The following is a 13,098-nucleotide window of genomic DNA, read 5'->3' on the forward strand; positions in this document are numbered from 1 at the left end:
CCCAGCTGACTCTGCACAGAAGTGAGCCCGGAACAGAGGGCTAGTGGAGAAGACAGCTCATTTCATAACCTGCCACTCCCAGTTTTGCAATGACTGTCTGACCATGGCTTTGGACACGCTGGGGGAAAAGGAAAAGGCAAATTTAGCAGAGCTCATTTATAGCGGCAAATCTATGAAGGCACAGAGTTAAATATTTACCTTCCTCTGCTTCTGGCTCAGGAGATGTCTTTCCTTTTAGGATTCTTGAAATATGGGCAACAGAGGCTTTTACTTTCTTCTTCAGACTGTGCTCCACTGATTGCTCCACTGAATGAGACCTGGCATACGGCTTAAAGAGTCCTGGCTTGTTGTAGAAGGAGCTTTTCTGCTTACCAATTGAGTCTTTTTGGGGGCCATACATTTCCTTATGACTCTCTGACCCTTTCCCCATGGTCTTTGAATCCTCAGATATTTCCAAACGGTTCTTCCTGTTCTTGTCCTCTGACTCTTCTCTGATGCACAGTCTTTTATCCTTATGCAAGTGTCCTGCAGGAGGTGACCTTGCCCTTTCACCAAAAGGTATAAACCTTCTACCAATTGGTTTAGGCGAAGGCTTCTTATAGTTCAGAAATTCGAATGGAAAATAGACAATGTCATACAAGTCAGAGAAATTCAAATAGGCAGGCTCTACCTCCGATATGTCAAACTTTGGAGTTCCACTGCCAAGGCTGGGTGTTTCATCCGACAGGTCTTTGATTTTCACTAAAGAAACTTCTGGGTGTTTACCAATGTCCTTGCTCACTGACACTTGACTGGGTCTTTTTCCAGCATCCAAGCTCTCTGTTGAGGAAGCGCTCACTTGGCTAGAAGTGGGGCTCTCAAACGCTAATTCCTCTAGATGCTCACATTCACGAGGAACCTTCTGTGTTCCCTGCCCTCCCAGTACTACTGACTCCTCACTCATGGCAAGACGGGGTTTTGCAAGGTTTTCCAGGTCAGAGACTTCTCCTCTTTTACCCCCTTGTACAGGAGGGAAGGAGGTGTCCATGGGTGCTTGGCTACCTGGGCCTTTGTAGAACATCTCGGTGGGAGGAGAGATGTGCTTTCCACATTCCTCTTCACTAGAAACTGACTCTGCCCAAACATTCATCTCTTCAGAGAGGGAAACCATCTCATCCACTAAGCCCTCCAGTGCAGCAGACTCCTCATCACTGTAAAAAGAAGACCTGTGATGTGAGAGCTCCTGACTTTGATCCCTGTGAAGTGATGTTGGGACAGTTTTTCCAGCATCACAGCTTCCACTTTCTAAGGCAACACCTCTACCTTCACCATAAACCTTTGGATATTCCTCATATTCTAGCTCACGGACTGAAGCTGGAGCAACTTCTGGTTGTGAAGCAGTTGAGTCATCTGGAGGTTCACCCTCCAGAGCAGCAGAAGCTCTGCCACTGGGATAGGCCACCCGGTGTTGCTCAAACGCCTGTTGTCCAGCCTTGAGGAGAGGAGCAGGCATAGTCTGTCCAGCTGCTCGGCTTCCACTTGGTGTCACGACAGATCTCACCTCACCGACAAGTGATGCCTTTGGATGTTTTTGCTTTTCATGGGAGGCTGAAGGGAGGCCAGTATCTTGGGAGGACACAGTTCTACCTGGATGTCTGCTCTCCAGAACAGCAGGGACTGTTCCACTGCCTTTAGAAACCTTCTGGGCTTCTGCTGCCTTGATTTCAGCCTCATGGGCCAAACCGGGAACAAGCTCTGCGACAGCTGAGCTTTCACTCCTCAGAGCAGCAGGCCTCTCCTTGCTATGAGCTGGCCATTCTGTTTCAGCCTGCCATACTCCATCGGAGACCGAAGTTGGCATTGATTTTTGTGGTGGGACTTTTGGAACAACGAGATGCTCTCCCTTCAGGACGGCTGATGCTGTGTCTATGTGAACAAGAGCCCTCTTGTGTGTTTGGCTTTCACCATCATGGGCTGACGGTGAAGCGATTCCTGTAATACCTGGTCCTTCATCCTCCAGGAGAGCAGATCTCACCTCTTTATAGGTCTTCAGCTTCTGATGATCACCTTCATCAGCTGTGTGCAGAGGAGTTAGGGTACCTGGCCGTTTGTCCACCAAGGCTGTAGTTGCTGGAACATTTTTACCTGGAATTTCCTGACTTTTGTCTTTACATACTGGAAGTGAATCGGTTTCTGTCTGTGGGCCTGTCAAAACAGCAGAGCTTTCATGCTCCATGAGGTCAGATTCAGCAACACTAGGAGCAGAAGTCTTTTCATGTGAATGTTTCTGCCTTTTGTCTTTCCAAGGTGGAACTGGGGCTGTCCTTTTGATAAGTGAGCTTCCACCTTTTAAATCCGGATGGATGTCGGTTCTGTGAGTGGACTCCTGAGTCAGATACACACTTCCCGTACTTGTCAGAGCTGACTTGGAGGTGGTCTCCAGCTGTGTGAGAGTTGAAACAGACTCTTTCCCATCCTGAAAAGCAATGTCAGAGGCACTCCCAGGGGAAGATTCAGCCTCCACGCTTTCATGTTTTTGAGCTGATGATGCAGTTACATCTGAGCACTGGAGAGTTAGAACAGGGCTTTTGCCTTCCAAATCTTCAACTTCCTCCTGAATGTAAGTAGCTTTTGACTTCTTCAGTAGATGTTTCTTATTCTCACTCCCATGAGGTGACACTGGAAGTCTCTCTAGCTGTTGCACAGAAATGGACGGGCACCCATTACCCTCACACTGTGTGGAAGGAGAGGGCAGCTCTTCTGAGCAATCCTTGCTGGCTCTCCTAAAGTCCTCTTGCTTTGAAGTGTCTACAGAACATTCCTTGCCAGGCCCTGCAGAAATGTCACAGTGGCCACTGCCTTCAGGGCAACTTTCCTGTGACATTATATCATAGTCTTCTTCCAAAATATCTTGTTCCCTCACTGATCTTGAAGCTCTCAACCTGTAGTCATCCAGGGAACGGCTTCGGCTAGCACCAGCAATGGCAGGATGTGGTGGTTTCCTTGCAGTGTCAAACGAAGCCGATTTGGTCAAGGAACCAAGGAGACTTTCCCTGCGATCATCTCCATCGTCAAACTTTCCTTCTTCTTCTTCCAGTTCGAACTGCTCTAGAAGGGGTTCACGGAGACCACTGAGGGGCACCTTCGAATATCCAGCTTTCCAGAAAGTCCTTCTGGCTCTGTCCAGGTGCCTTCTGAACTCCCTGCCCGGTGAAGAAGGCCCCCTTGCAGGTAGCTCAGCTGCTTGGCTGTAGAAAGTGCTTTTAATGACACTCTGTCTAGGAACACAGACAGGTGGCTTTTCTGTCACGTCCCCAGCCTTTTCAATTCTGTCCTTATCAGATAAAAATATGTCTGGTTTTTCTTTCTGACCCAGATGCGATGTGCTTTCTGTGGAAGTCGTCACTGATGAAGGCTCAGCAGCACTGCTTCTTTGAGACTGCTCTGCTCTTTCATCACGAAGTCTAGGATGGAGCCCCTCCTCTTTCTCCTTCAAGATACTTGCCATGAGCTCTTTGCTCTCTGTAGGCGATTTATCCCCTACCTCAGCTTTCATTGAAGCATACTTCTTCCTCATGGGTTTTACTGGAGGGTCTGAGATTTTGGAGTGCTTCTCTTCAGTTGCATGCTTTGGAGGCTCCTGATGGCTCGGTGCATCAAATATGGACAAGTGAAGTTCGGGTGTGGAGCCAAAGTGTCTCTTCTTGGGGAAATGCGAGTTCTCATTGTCTGAAGAGGAACCGCTGGTACTGGATGAAGTACTTTCTTCAATGAGATGTCGGGAAATGGCCAGGGATGTGTTGTCATGAGTCCTTTCTAGGATTTCTGGGATAGACCGCATTACCAGTATGGATTTATAGCACATCAGAGACCGCTGAAAGGCAAAACAAAATATAGCGCACTCAGATGGAAACATGGTGGGAGTATGGTAAAGCAAGCATAGCAAAATGAAATCCTGAATTCTTAAATACCACACATATTAATTTAATAACGCATTGCCATCCTTTTGTACAGGTCATCAAATCTAGGTCTTATTTGCTCTCCAAGTCTTCCTCTTCTCTCATTCACAGAGGTGAAACTGTATTGACTTCAGGGGACACACTTGCTGTTGCAAATGGGGAAGCAAGACCCTACTTGAGATTTTCAAAGATAATCTGGCCACTCAAAGTAGACGAAAAAGGATTTTTTAATGGAACACATCAGATGAGAGGCTAGCTGGAATAAATGGCCTTAAATCCATTGACTGCACTACAACCTACAGTGACTTTTTGGCTATTGTAGGAGGAGGATTCATCTGCTCTAACTTCTGCCATGTGAGACATCTCAGTTGAAGCTGAGCAGCTGGCCTCCCCTTACAGCCAACAGAGAGAAACGAGCATCTTCAGAAGGCAATCAGTCTGATTATTTTAGAGAACTTCAGGAAAAGAGGAATCTTCTTGGGACCTGTCTATAATTCAGTTCCAACTGCAAAGGCAGCTGAGGGTACCTGACTTAGACACAACCATGTGTCTTACAGGCACCTGCATTAGACCAGGTGATTTCCAGGCAGTAGAAGCCGAGATAATTTGTTTCTGCCACATCTGTTGACCACTCTCTCCTGGGCTTATTCCCCATTCAGCCATGTTGAGATCTCTGCTGTGCCTGCTGTCCTAGCCCAACAGATTTAAAAAGATGCAAATGTAATTAAAAATATATAGAACTAAAAGGAACCAACATAGATTAAGGCCAACTCACCTGCCACTTGCTCCGAGCCACAATGAATTTGAGCTGCTTGGTATTAATGAAATGAGCTGCTTCAAGGGGGAGATTATGCTGCCGGGTGGAATGAGAGGAAAATAATTGGTTAAAAAATCCTGACTTAATTTCCTGAGAAGTTTTTTTTTTAGGATTCTCTCCTTCGAGAATTGTTTAATTTAGGAAAGTTACACTAGATCAAATGATACAATCCCCTCATGGCTAAATTGCAGACAATCTCAGCTTTTCAATGATAAAAGCAAGGCCTGTTCAACACATGGCTTTAAATTCCTTTTGTTTTGTTGTTAATTTTTTATCTCTTCTCCTTTGCAATTTGAGGCATTGGAATATAAGCCATAACTTTGCTCTGCAAAGCTACAGTTTCCTTTCTATGCAGACATGTTATATCTGCTCATGTCAGTAGTAATCTTCATCTTTTGAAAGGAAAGTTATCTCAGCCTGTAAACACCAATGTGTCTCCTTTTTCTGGAGAGCCATTCCTGAGCTTCTCTGAAGGACAGAAAGTAGGAGACCAAGAGAAAAAATAAACCAGCAAATAATATCAAGCAGTTTTAAGACCTGCCCCTCCAAAGGTCTCTTCCAACCTCAATATTTTTAATGACTGTAATAAAGAACCAGGACAAACTTACCATGAACCACTTGTGGGAAAGACACTCCAAAGCACTAGGCCTGGCTCTGATAAGAGAAAAAAAAAAAAAAAAAAAATCACCATTTTAGTAGCGTGTCACTTCCAGCAGCAACCACAAGATCTTCCTGAAGGTGCCTGCTTCCCGTGGACACAGGCATACACTTTTGTGGGTGTCCTTAGACTGCTGTTTTAGAGCTGAGAAGCCAAACAGACAGACAGAGGCTTTCAAGCCAAGGTTTCCTCCCCCTGAGGTGAAACAATCCTCCTTTTTCAATCTAGGACTCCCTGCAGATCCTCAGGAAGACCCCATGACACTCCACAGGGAGCCTATGCAAGGGCATTGAGAGCAGCTTTAAGAGTGAGTTTGACCCTTTAGGTGGCCAGAGCAAAAATAGCTTTGGCAGCAGGCAGAAGGAATAGAAATGAAATTAAAAAGCAAGCACCTGCAAACATGCCTTCAAGCCGCCTTTTGTACTTGAAATTGTTTAATGAATGTGGTTAATATTATTTAATTCTTGCATAACTCTCTCTATACCAGCCCTTGCTCTTCCCACTTCTCTGGGTCATTTCAGAAACTCATCTGCCTGGAGGGGTCAGGGAGTAAGGACATCACCACACCAGAAACAGGCCAATTTGGCAAATTACCAAGTTGTGTTTTGGGTAATGGGGAATAATAAAGAAGAATTAGAGCATAACACACCACATCATCTTTCTACTATTCAAAACAACCGCAGCTCTGATGAGCTGAGATCTGCCTGCCGAGACACCAACATCTTTGCGCGCTGGCTGTAGGAAGCACTAAGGAGCACTCACGTGGGGTGCTGCTGTAGGATCCCTTTTATAAAGTCCTTTGCGTCTTCACTCAAGTGAACAAAATCAGGAATGGTCCATGAAATTTCCCCGTTCTGGATATTTAGAAGGGTTCCTCTGTCGTTCTCCCCAGCAAACGGAGACTTGCATGTCAGGCTTATTTATTGAACACCATAAAATAAAAGGAGACGGACTTTAGACTTTCATCTGCTGTTCAAATGACAGAAGCACAAATGCCTACATGGGGCTTTAAAATGCTTGAGGGACTCCATGCGTGGGACTCACAATGCTTGTGTGCAGTGCGTCCACCGACAGAGCATCTTTCACCCCAGCATTACATGGCACTTAACCAAATTATTTATCCCTGTTTCACAGATAAGGAATTAAGGGTTTGATTTCGCACAGCTACAGTAGGGTGTTGGCTAAAAGAGGGAAGGAGAAGAGTGAACCTCATCCACCGCTCTCATCGCTAACGGCAAGGAGAGCAGCTGTCAGGTCTTCAAGCAGGGACAATGACCAAAGCCCTGGGCAACCAGGAAAGAGTAAATAAAGGAGAAAAACATAAAAGAAATTGTCCTTGTTATAGAAGGACTCAATGCTGTGCACAAATCCCTCACTTGAAGGTACTGAAGGGCTCTGACTGACAAAGGGATATTGAATGAATCTTTTCAAGAAGATTTATTTACCTTAAATATGTGATGACTCCAACAGCCCTGAGAAGAGAGGGAACACAAATGTCAGGTGTTTGTTGCTATTTCTCTCTCCTTCTCAAGCACACAGCCCCTGTTCCTGCCACTAGACACCCTTACCCAAGGAAGATCACCTTCTCCTCACCTTTCCGAGGAAAATAAATCCCAAAAGCTACCGCTTTCACTCTTCAATTTTTTTCCTTTCAGCATTTTAAAAAATTGTGCTCAAGTAATCCCCCATTTTTAAAGCATAGATAGAAAAGGAGACTCAAAATACTCTTTTTGGAGCTTGTTTGCCTTTTCTAGAAAGCCGCTTAGGATCATCCTTCCTAGTTGCTGCCTCTAAGAAAGATCATCTTCGCTAAGATGCTCCTTTGCATTAATTAGCTGTCAGGATTCAATTATGGTTGAACAAAATAGACAGAAGGAGCTTTTAAGAGCCCTGATGGGTTTTGAATTCTCAGTGTTCACTTTCAGTTTCCCGTATTATTATTACTAGTCCATTTGCTTATTAACGATAAGTGGAAAATCAGGCTGGCTAGGGCAAAAGCTTTTTAGAAAGGGCAGAGGTTACCAGATATCGGTTGCTTTTGACACGGGTGACTGAGAAACAATTTCTGGGGCAACGAACTCCGGAGACCCGTATTTGCTGAACTGAGGCTCAAAGGGCGTGATCTTCTGAGCAAATCCGAAGTCACAGAGCTTAAGGTCTTCCCTTTCAGGATAAACCATGAGGATATTCAGCGGCTAGTAAATGAAATAAAATCAAAAAGGAGGAACTTTTCTTGAAAGCAGGCAATATTTTCAGTTGTAAGTAAAAATAATTCAAATAGAGAATGCCCATTCCCTGACCAACAAGAGACTATGATAAGCTGGACCTGCCATTGCACATTACCTTAATGTCCAAATGAAGGATGTTGTTGTCATGAAGATATTTGATTCCTTCCAGAATTTGCTTGATATACAATTTGACCTAAAAATTAAATCAATTATTAAACAATTATTAAACATTAATAATAAATAAGAGGGTCTCTGATGCTGCCAACATTTCTAATATATGAGAAGGAGAGATTGAACTAGAAATACTTTTAAAACTAGAATAAACTTCTAATATTAGTCTCAGTAGAAATAGGATGTGAAGCAAACATAACCCTGTGGAATGAAGCTGTGCCTTGTGTGTGCCCTGCTGGAGCCTCTACCTATGAAAAAGCCCTCACTTAAAAATAACAACTCTACAAACATGCAAAAAAGAGATACAGAAATTCCCAAGTTTGAAGAACCTCATCCACCATCTGATTTATCCAACTCAGACTCAACTCTGGCTTGGTGTAAATCAGACAAACACATTTAAAACACAAATACGTTTTAAAACTATGTTGCAAACCTGTTTTCTTGGCCATGTGTAGATCCAATCTGACTATGACTGAACAAGAAGCGATGTTTTACAGCTAGTTTCAGCTTTGCAAGTCCTCTGCCTTTGCCATTTTATAGTGTTAGCTGACATCTGATCTCAGAAGTCCCTTCCAACCCAAACCATTCTATGATTCTATGATATTTCCCTCTAAATGTTTCTAAAAAAAAATAATCAATTTTACCAATAAATATGGGACATCTGGCTACTAGATGGGAGATGTGAAACATTTTGAACTTTGAGCACCAAGGATCTCAAAAAAAACCCTTAGAAACTGGAATTTCATCCCTTGGTTTGTTATTAAGCATGTGAAAATATAGGAGGCTCCAAGTGACAGATAGCAAAGAAAAGACGATAACAGAGCAAATATCATCTGTATTAGGCTGAATGCAATGCGGGTGGTCAAAACCACTGGTTGTTTCTAGTTATTCCCCAAAGAAACTCAATGTAGTAATGAAAGCTGATGGGAACACAATTAAAGGCTAATTATGTTTTGACAGATGATCACTGGCTCAAAGACATTCCTCATATAAAAAGGAAAATGCAGTTGGAAGGTACCCACCAACTCTGGACTTTGAAATGAGAAAGAAAGGTTACCTCTGCTTCAGTGACGACACTCTTCTTGAATAAACGGTCGAGGAGCTCTTCACTGCAGCATCTGACAACGGCATTAAGGCGTCGCAGAACTACAGCTAAATGCTTCGTTTTACTTTGTAACTGCCTCTACCCAGCTAACGGAGCAGAATTCATGAGGTGACCTCTGGCAATGTGATGTGCATGTAATTCATTAAAACCTCTGTCGCAGAAGTGTAATAGAGTTGGGTTGCTCTAAACCTACGTGCTCCCTACGCGCAGGAGCATGGTATCGCTCGCGCTACAATCTGCCTGTTGGTTATGGGCTTTTCTGCTCTGCGCTGCATTTTTCTGCTGCTCACCCAGACTGGAGCTCATGGAACACTTCCAGGCATTTCAGAAAAGAGATTTGGTGCTTAACAACTCTTTCACACTTGTATATACAAGTGTTATGATTTTTCCCAAAACAGCAGAAACACCGTACTTCAGTGAGGAGCTCACAGAGCATCCTATCCTGCAGCGCAGAGAAAGATTGTACGCGTCCCTCTTATCTCAAGCAAAACTTTAAAATGTTTCATGGCTTAGTTATTCAATAAATGAGCTCTGCCCAGTATTTCCCAGCCTCCTCAGAGAAGCAGCACAGAAAAGGATACAACTCCAGAATCAAAATCAGTGTTTTCCGTGTTTCAAACTGATCCAGGAGCCTGGTGATTCTGTCGTGGGACAGAGAGGCAAGAATATCCCTCTCTTGGTGTGCTCGAGCCTTTGTTTTGCTTCGTAGAGGTATGAATTTGGCAGCACAAGACACTCTGTTCCCTTTATGTACAACTCGTTTCACAAAACTGAAGCAGCCCCTGTGTAAAATCAAAGGACAACCCTGCTCAGACTTGGTTCAAAGCCTTCTGCACAGCAGGCATAGACCCTTCCACGCCCCAGCCTTTGACAGCTCCCTACTGCTCAGGGCTCAAATTCTCCAACAGGAAAAGCTGATTTTCCTGTATGTGAGGTGCTATTGCCCTCTCCTGGTTGTCTCTAAAACTAAGCAAAAAGTTCGCATCAAGGGAAAAGCTGTTTCAGGTGATACAGCCTTGTGCTGACAAAGGTTGATGCTCTTGGATCCCTTGGACGGGCAGATGGGGCTTGGACATACGTCACTCTGGGCTTGTGATGCTAAAATTTCCGAGGAGCCATACCTATGGCTGGTATTTTTTCTGGTTGGAGCTACCTGGACCTATGGGCTGTCTGGACCCTCCCATCTTCTGTCAGAATCCTCAAGAAATTGTTTCCAGCACCCCCACAATGGGGAGACCTCCCACCTCTGCCAGTACTTTCACCTTTTCAGGCTTTTCCACAGCTGGATCCACCTCTGCCTCTGGTTCCACATGCTGAGCAGCTCAGGTGGGCAATTAGGTATTCTCCATTAGTGATAATATAAACTTGGAAAATTCATTTACCTTCCAATCTCCTGCTTAACCTCATAAAGGGAATGGAGCTTTCTCCTGGTGGCCACTTTCTTTTCTGCTTGGTCTTTCTTAGCTTTGGAAATGAAGGAAAATATAAGCGTTAAGATTCAGCCAACAATGCCTTGCTAATAGCATGCAAAGTTATCGCAGGACAATTTAAGGCAGGAAAAATTACAGGTGTCCTCTAAACTTCCGCACAGAATTTAGTGGAGCTGTTTGACGACGGAACCTGCCAACATAAACTTTGGGGCTGCATCTTCACCTGACATAAATCAAAAGAGCCAGATTAAAGAGCAGACCCCCACCAGAGACACGGCCCCACTTATTTCTGTGGCCCATTGTGTCAGTTCATCACGCAGTCTGAAGCAGAGGAAAAAAATCTCATTTGTGTATATATATATGTGTGTGTGTGTGTATTTATACTGGTCATTAGACAATTTGCCCTTATACTGGATCCTGACACACTGCTAAAATACAAATTCTATGTGGGAATACGGAGCATACGGGTACCAGAAGACGACTGCAACAGAGCACACACTGCAGTGGGTATGGAAGCAACTCCTGCAGCTGAAAGAATGACCTTACCTTCACGTACGATAAGCTCTGCTTTGCACAACACCTCCCCTCCTGCATTTTTGGCAACACAGGTATAAACACCACCATCTTCCGAGGCAGCGTTGTCCACCACTAAGAAATACGCTGTTCCTTCGTTCCCTTGATGGAGCCTGTTGCTGTCTGTCAGCAATGACGTGCCCTGAAAGAATGAAACGATATTTTGGCACTGGGAAAAACAAGTTGGAAACAGATGTTTCTTCTCTTGGAGAAACGAGATACAGGAGCAGAGCTACATCATAGACCTTTTAGGCAAGAAAATCTCACTAACAAAATCCTGGCCGAAGAAGTCCCCTGTGGGTAACTGTTTCTCTGCTTCCATGTTACCCAGTAACATTTTTGTTTCATAACACCTTGGTAGGAGTACAGGCTTGGGAGGGATCACCAGGGCTACGTGGTTTATTCTTTGGTTCTCCCAGCTCACCATGCCTGGGCAGCCAGCCCCGGGAGCACGAGGATCAGCTATTTTGCTTCTGCTTGGTCTCCAGCTTGTGCTGGCACTTCTGCTGCTTAATATATTCATAAATGCTATGAAAAGAGGGGTACAGGAGGGAGCACGTGTGACACAGAGAGTAGACTATGAAGATTTGCAAAAGGACCTTATAAGACCACCTGACTGGGCAGTAAAATGCCAGATAAATGTATATAATACAGAGAAATGTAAAGTGATGTAGCCCTATGGCCCTGCATGAAGCGTTGGGCTCCGAGATCTTCCTTATTACATTGGAGCAAAACTTTGCGTTACAGTAGATCACTCCATGGCAGCACCAGCTCAGGGCTTGGCGGCAGTCAAAAAGTACCAGATGTTAAAGATTATTAGGGAAGAAATGAAGAACAAGACAGAAAGCATCATCTTAGAAATCCTCGGTTTGCCTCGTGCGTGGTGCTGTTGCAGCAATGTTCTTTCTGTAACAGCTTCCAGATGAGGATTGAGAGAGGAAGTTGGGGCTCTTCAGCCTCGAAGGGAGGCTCTATAGGACACGATAGAGCTGTACAGAATTATGAATAGCCGCGTGAGTGGGCAGGGATTAACTTCCCCTGGTTAATTCCTCACAAATCTGTACAGAACTGCCCAAAAGAGGTGGCACTGCAGGCAGCGCACTGTCGTTGGGTTGAACCCCTTGTCAAAGGACGCTGTACGTGCAAGACATTTGCATGGGTGCAAGAGGAGACCAGATAAGCACGTGGAGAGCTTTACTGTGGGTTAGTAAATACATAAAAGTTCAGCTAGCTTGGGATAACTCAGAGCTGAAAACATCAGAGATTGGGAGAATATTAACAGGGTGTATCATATATTCTTGTCTTTTCTTGTTCTTTTCTATGTGTTCAGGTGCGTGCCTGTCTGTGTGTTATTGTGTGTGTGGGAGGGAGTTCTTTGCATTTTGGCTTATTTTTCAAGGTTATTTTACTTGTCTGAGTAGCTTATTCTTGCACTTCCCACACAGAAGATAGAAAAAAAAAGGGAATAAAACTTTTGCGTACAAACCAGTTTGTTGGACAGAGAGTTACAGACAACCATCACAGAAAAACAGTGGCTTATTTCAGGGCCATGACAATATTCTGAGGAATAATAAATGATTTCTCTTTCTTTCCATGGGATAGTCATTGTCCTTAGTCACACTTATTTTACCAATTAGCTACAGAAAAGATACAGAGCCTGGAAGTCACATTGAGAATTGGAATAATCCACTCTTAATCCCATCCCCGACCCCGAAATTACAGCATGCATCTTGATGGCTCTCAGATAGGCCACCAATCTCCTCTCCTGCCCATCTTGGTCCCCAAAACCATCTTGGTCGCCCTCTCTGGGCACTGGAAACAACAGAGGGTGAGATGCATGGTTGGTGGTTGTAGTGAGAACTGCAACTCTTTCAACAAAGACTATAAGATCTATAAGACTGTAAGTCAACAAAGACTAAGATCTATATCTATCATATAGATATGATCCAGAATCAATGTGAGATGAAAGAACAAAATGAATTCCACACGGAAATACTGCCCTCCAGTCCTTTCTGTAGCCCTCATTCTCAGTCAGAGAAGCGCCTGCACTTACCTTAAACCACAAAACGGTAGGCTGAGGGGTTCCTTCAATGACTGCCTGAAATTTGGCACGCTCCCCAGCATTCACCTGCACATCCTCTATTGTCACTTGCATGTAGGGAGGACCTGGTGAGACAC

At 44.4% G+C, this 13,098-nt stretch overlaps 1 protein-coding gene across 15 annotated transcripts in view; it reads right to left on the minus strand.

The window, feature by feature from the left end:
• The window catches only part of OBSCN (obscurin, cytoskeletal calmodulin and titin-interacting RhoGEF), a 200,245-nt gene that overhangs the window by 12,918 nt on the left and 174,229 nt on the right, over positions 1-13,098 (minus strand). For all 15 annotated transcript variants that reach the window (XM_054190395.1, XM_054190392.1, XM_054190391.1 and 12 more), the window contains 12 exons: positions 12,974-13,086; positions 10,894-11,062; positions 10,300-10,381; positions 9,499-9,699; positions 8,870-8,930; positions 7,757-7,834; positions 7,436-7,608; positions 6,859-6,885; positions 6,176-6,328; positions 5,364-5,409; positions 4,714-4,791; positions 199-3,853 (listed from right to left, as the gene is read on the minus strand). In XM_054190395.1, coding sequence (XP_054046370.1) covers positions 199-3,853; positions 4,714-4,791; positions 5,364-5,409; positions 6,176-6,328; positions 6,859-6,885; positions 7,436-7,608; positions 7,757-7,834; positions 8,870-8,930; positions 9,499-9,699; positions 10,300-10,381; positions 10,894-11,062; positions 12,974-13,086 — 4,836 coding nt within the window. The remainder of the gene's footprint in view (positions 1-198; positions 3,854-4,713; positions 4,792-5,363; positions 5,410-6,175; positions 6,329-6,858; positions 6,886-7,435; positions 7,609-7,756; positions 7,835-8,869; positions 8,931-9,498; positions 9,700-10,299; positions 10,382-10,893; positions 11,063-12,973; positions 13,087-13,098) is intronic.

This window comes from Rissa tridactyla, chromosome 2, assembly GCF_028500815.1.
Source record: "Rissa tridactyla isolate bRisTri1 chromosome 2, bRisTri1.patW.cur.20221130, whole genome shotgun sequence".
Lineage (NCBI taxonomy): Eukaryota > Metazoa > Chordata > Aves > Charadriiformes > Laridae > Rissa > Rissa tridactyla.